Source organism: Typopeltis vanoorti, chromosome 13, assembly GCF_054136105.1.
Source record: "Typopeltis vanoorti isolate ZY-2024b chromosome 13, IOZ_Tvanoo_1.0, whole genome shotgun sequence".
NCBI lineage: Eukaryota > Metazoa > Arthropoda > Arachnida > Uropygi > Thelyphonidae > Typopeltis > Typopeltis vanoorti.
Genome location: NC_143561.1, coordinates 6,959,066 through 6,965,065, shown reverse-complemented (window position 1 = coordinate 6,965,065; position 6,000 = coordinate 6,959,066). Strand labels below are relative to the sequence as shown.

Below are 6,000 nucleotides of genomic sequence, written 5' to 3'. Positions count from 1 at the left end.
GATGAAGTACAAGATAAGATTGCAGAGTCACATGAATAGGGGCTACAAAGTCCAAGGACTCGAATAATGGCATGGAGCAGGTGTGTGGAATTACAGAACAGGAAACTGATAAATTAAGGAAACAGATTGGTGACTTGCCATTAATTGATCAATTTAAGGGGGAAGAGAAATCGGCAGTGCCTCGGACTTGGTTTCAAATCAGTGACTTAAGAATGTAAGACCGATATTCCTAAGTTTAGAAGGATGAATAAAGTAGGGGTGAAATGGTTGAATCATAGAATTATGCATGGAACTCTGAGATGTTATGGAGGAAATATAAAGAACAGAGTATTCCTCAATAGCATGAGGAGTATAAGGCAGAGGCTGGGAAGGTGACAAGTATAGTGAAGAAGAAATTGGTATATGAAAGAAGATTGATTGAAGCAGTATCAGTTTGAATTTGTAGTGTTTTGGACTGAAGTAGGTGTTACTTCAGTGTTGCTAAGCATACTCGTGCTCTTTTAGTTAGAGCAGATATGAGATTTATCATATTGGAAGAATTTACTCCAGTAGGTAAAGGATTTGTGGATTTTGGTGAATAGGAAACTGAGGTTCATGGGTCAGATCACAAAAGTTATAAAATACATAGAACATTTCTAGTATGATGAAAGAACACTGACAAGTAGGGATAAGGAGGTGAAAGTTCCACCATGTAAGGCACTAATCATTTGGATTTCAGTAAACAGATCTAGTCACCTAATTATATGGGCAATAAGGAAACAAAGAGACAATAGTAATATAAGTGAGTAACTAACACTTTTTTAGGACTCTTAAATGTTGAGTATGAGGCATGTTAAAGTTAAAGTAGCCTATCAGAAAAAAATAAAAGGAAATTACTGCATGGTATAGTGTGTGGTGGGAGAATGAGAGGTCATTCCTCAGAACTGTACAAAGGTCATGAATAAGGAAGTGAAAAGGAGATTTTTTTTACATGGTGAATGGATGAAACATATTGCCAGAAAGGATGATGAATGCCTCAGCACTGAATATTTTCATGGCAAGGTATTATAGTTATTGTAGTCTGTGAGTGTTTGATCTCCTGCATTGAGTTTTCTGAATCCGTGGGAACCTGGAGAGTATTGTAGTTTGCGAAGCTTTGAAAGAGTAGAAGTGATATCAGTTGGTAAGATGTGCTTATCATATAGATGCAGAGGATTATTGCACAAAGGTGCAATATCAATGGGCAATAGAGAATATGAGGTCATCTTTAGAATCTGGAATATATTAGATATATCTGCAGTCAAGGCTGTGAATTCATATATATCAGTGAATTTGTGTTCTCTGGATTGTTTGATTTGTTGAATGAAGAGTATAGGGCATCTACTTCCTAGAGATATTAAATACCACTGGGTGGTAGACAAGTCATCACCCAGTGTTATGCCAGTATTTCCTCATTGGAAGCTTGAATGATTCAAAATTGTTTTTTAATTTCACAGAAAACACCCAATTTATACATTTTCATTTTTCTCCAGCATGCCATAAAAAAATATTTTCATACATACATCAGCAATTACAGAGAGTTTTAACATTTCTTCTTTTTGAGAATACAACTCTAAAACTATTTTACACAGAACATCTGTTAGAAAGCATACTAGACCAAACCTAACTGTAAAGCTTTAGGAGGCTTACAGGTCAGCTAACAACTAATTTTGTTTCCATTATTCAGCTAAGTGTTCCTGGAGGGAGACTGAGTAGTGATATATGGAGTACTCTGCCTAGGCTATGATTTAAAAGGAGATGGATGAAATATATTCCATGTTCCTGCCAATTTCAAATCATCTTAACAACTGAAAAATCAAGCAAAGAGGAATAGATTATGTGCAGACATGGGAAGGCAACTCAAACACAGATATATATATATATATATATATATATATATACATATACATATAAAATTTTTACAGTGACTGAACTGCATAAGTCAGAAAACATATTCAGGTTAAATTCCAGATGATTGGATTAGAGCTTTCATACTATCTGTGAAACCTAAAATAAAACTAAAAGTGAGAATTAAAAAGGAATTTCACTTCTGATGTTCCAGATAAGAGTATACTTGAGAAGAGTTTAAAAAAAAAAAAAAAACTGCCGAAGAGAAACTTGGGAACAAGATTGGTTAAGGCCAAACAGAGGTTGTGAGGATCAAATTTTCACTTTAAGACAGTTGAGATGTCATAAGAATACAATAACAATCTTTATTTAAGTTTTGTAGATCTGTAAAAAGCATAGATGTGACAGAGTTTCACAAGGAAAACCCTTCAAAATGCTACAAGTATATGGGTGTAAATGGAACATTATATCAAGAGATACATTGTCTGTATTCGAGTTGTAAGTCAGCAGTTAGAACTGGGGATACAGAAAGATGTCTAATGTAAAACAGATGTGAGGCACAATATCTCCACTGTATTCATCATCTACATGGATCACATTTAGAGATGTTAATCTCAGCTTATTACTTTATGCAGATGATGTTATGCTCATAAATAAGTCCACTACAAGTTTTCAGGATTCGTTAACTAAATTGAGTAATTACTGTAACAAATATGGCATGAAAATCAGTAATAAAAATAACTGAAAATTGGCAGACACAGAAAACATCTACTACATTCTGAATGGAGAATCAGTAAAACATTTTAGCTCTTTAGGCAAAAAGTTTAGTGAAAATGGCAAATTAAATATAGAACAGTAATCTAATGGTATACAAGAAAATTTTCAAGTCAGTTTTAACTTATGATCTGAGAGCTGGATTAGGAGTAAAACAGGTGATCATGAACTAGAGACCATAGATATGAGAGTTACTATTAAACAGGAGTGAACTGATAGCATCAATGGGAAAATCAATTAAAAATTAAGATATTAGTAAAGAACTTGAACCTGTTAGCATTTAGGAATGTGAGTAGAGGTCATCTCAGGTATGATGGTCACTTAAACAGAAAGGGAAAGGAAAGATTAGTAAAGCAGGTGTTTGATGCCAAGATGGCAGAATGAAGATCAAGATGGAAGTGGACCAATGCGGTTAGAAGTGCCTTAGAAGACCGTAATATATCTAACAATATTGGAATCCTGGTTGAAAGACCAATTCGGAAAAAAATTGGTGACAGGAAGTTAGTAATAATGTGTAATTTTCATGTACCATCTGTGGTACCTGTGCATCCCTTGAGGATACATATCAGGCATTTTATGATAATGATGATGGGAAAAAAAACTTAGCTTTTTCAGATGAATCTTATTTCAAGTTATGCTGTGTGTGTGGTAGATGGAAGATTGTACAAAAACTTGGAGAGAGAGGAGTTATCCCTATGTTTTCCAGCAGGTAGGAAGTAGCGGCATTATCGTATGGGCAGGGCCGTACTTATGTACAGGTGCACCTGTGCATAGACTCTAGGTGGGGACCCCAATTTAAGGACCCCAGACAATGAGATGTGACCCTGGAGCACTTTAACGCCTCGGGAAAAGTGTATGGCCTTGGGTATGGGAAGGATTTTCCTGGGAATCTCTTGAAGCACTGATACTACCCATAAAACCATACAATTATTCTTTGATGTGACTTCAAGTGATGAAAGGGTGTAAACATATGGTAAAATTAATTGTCTGTAATCTGGAAAGCCTGCTCTAGAGAAAAAAAATATTAAACTTTATTTTCAAGTTACTTCTGGTCTCCAATAAACAGGGTTTCGTTTCATACCAGACAGTGATATTCATTCCCCATTAAAGACAACCACAAATATTTATGTCCACTGTGAGATGTGAGACCAAAGCCTGTTGGTTGAAGGGTGGATATTCTAACCACTTCCCAAACAGGCTGTCAAATGCTTCAAAGTATCTATCCATTGTGGCTAATCAGATACACCTCTTCATGGTTACTGTCTTCCCAAATGGCACAGAATTGTTTCAGCAGGATAATGCACCATGCCATATTTGATGGTATCATTTGAATGTAGTTTACAGACATTATTATTATTATTATTATTCAGGTCCATGGAATCAAGAGATTCATCATGGGAGGTCCTTCCTAGGAAACACAAAGTCTATCATACCACTCCTTGAATTAATTGACTGTTCTTGCTCTCAGCACTCTATCCGGCAATGCATTCCACAGTTCAACCACCCTCCATGCAAAGAAATCTCTCCTCACCCTCTTGCTCACAGCTTCTTTTCATAACTTCCAGGGATGGTCCCTTGTCATCGCTCCTTCCTGCTGTTCCACCAAGTGAAACAACTCCTCTGTGTCAGCCCTGTAACTGCCTCTCAAGAGTTTAAAAGTCTCGATCGTATCTCCTCTCCTTCCTTGCATAATGGTACATCGAGCTGCTTTTATATGTAAAAACCAGCAGCTATATTGAAATAAATATTGAGATACCATAGTTTTAGAATGAAATGGGTATATTTCTGTCACTTTTTTTTCATCCCTACATATCACACTTACAATGAGAAGTCCAAAATCTATAGCACATTAGTTGCTTTTTGTGGAAGTAATTAAGAAAGGGGAAATGGATGGAAAACTTTCTGGACATGCAATCCTTATTAAAAAAAACTGAAGTGAGGAAGGCTGTTCCAAGGAATAGAAATACATGAGTGAAAGAGGAGAATAAGAACTTGGTTCAGAATGTGTAAAACTGGACTGTGTCCGGCAGTTGTTCATGTGTTTTTACACAGCTTAACAAGAATTGGAGAAATGATGGCAGTCAGTTTTCAGCAGAAAAGTGCCTTTGAAAATACCAATAGAAGATCCATAAAGCAGAACATTGTGAGGGCAGGAATGTGCATGTTGTAGAGTTATCAGTTGACTGTAGTGCTGCTTTCTGGACAGCATTCAACAAGCTTTTTGCACTGTTAAGTATGAAAACATATTCTACTGTAGAGAAAACATGGGATTTATAGTGTTAGAAGTTGAGAAATAACGTTACATTTTAGAAGTTGATGTCGAGCAAAGAGGGATACATAACTTTTTGCAGTCAGAGTAAGCTATGGTTATGCCAGAATGGATAGAAGTGTGAAGTCGATCTAAGAAGAAAGATCTTATCTTGTTTGAAGTTCTGGTGTTATCTATATTTAAAAGTGGTTATGGATGATCTTATAAATTGAGTTAACTTATCCAAAAAAAAAAAATCAGCTAATGCCTTTTTTGTTCCCGTATAGGGACTAGGCGAGGCCTCTTTTTAGCCCTATCTAACTTTTTGGAGACTGAGTGGGCAGTTCAGTCTCCACTGGTAGCCAATCAGAGATAGCTGGCCCAAGGCTATCACTAATTAATCGATATGCAGTGAAGAAGGTGGCTAATAAGTGCCGCCATCTGGTGGTCCCTAACAATATTTTTAATGTCTGAAAATAATGTGGGTTCGACGGCCGATTTTCTTGAGTTTACGGGACGAAAAACCCGAGTTTCCAGGAGAAAATACCCGCTAGCCTGTGCCAGAGATTGACTAACTCTGGAACCGGTCGAGAAAAGGCTTAGAAAAAGTTGCTCTTGTCGGCGACTAGACTCGAACGCATTTCGTCATGCGATCAAGAGCTGTAGAGTGCAAACCAGTGGCGGCCCGTACATGAGCACTGCGACACTACATACCCCACGGAAAAAATGAAAAATTTAATTTTGTTTGTGTTTATAAATAATAACAATACTTACAAAATTATATAAAGGCAATACAACATGTTAAAAAAGGTTACAGCTTATGTTATTGGTTAATGCCACAGGTTATTGGCATTGGTGAAACATGGCTGACAGAAGATGATATAGTTAGTGGGATAGAATGTGTAGGTTATAGTATGTTTAGGAGGGACAGAGAGAATAAAATTGGGGGAGGGGTGTTATTGATGATAGCTGATGAACTGCAGCCAAGGAGAATTGAAGTATTGCAGGACAGTGAAAGGAGCTCATTTGAGGCTATTTGATTGGAAGGAGGAGAGGACACATGTGAGGAAGGAAATGGATTTTATTCAATTATTAAGGGATAACTATCTGAA

The 6,000-nt window shown here is 36.6% G+C and overlaps 1 protein-coding gene across 1 annotated transcript in view; it reads left to right on the top strand.

Annotated features, from left to right (window-relative positions):
* Positions 1-515: 515 nt before the first annotated feature.
* LOC150099911 (ATP-dependent RNA helicase DDX42-like) overlaps positions 516-6,000 on the top strand; it is a 110,678-nt gene continuing 105,193 nt past the window's right edge. Inside the window, exon 1 of the mRNA XM_090403172.1 lies at positions 516-552. Coding sequence (XP_090259298.1) covers positions 516-552 — 37 coding nt within the window. The remainder of the gene's footprint in view (positions 553-6,000) is intronic.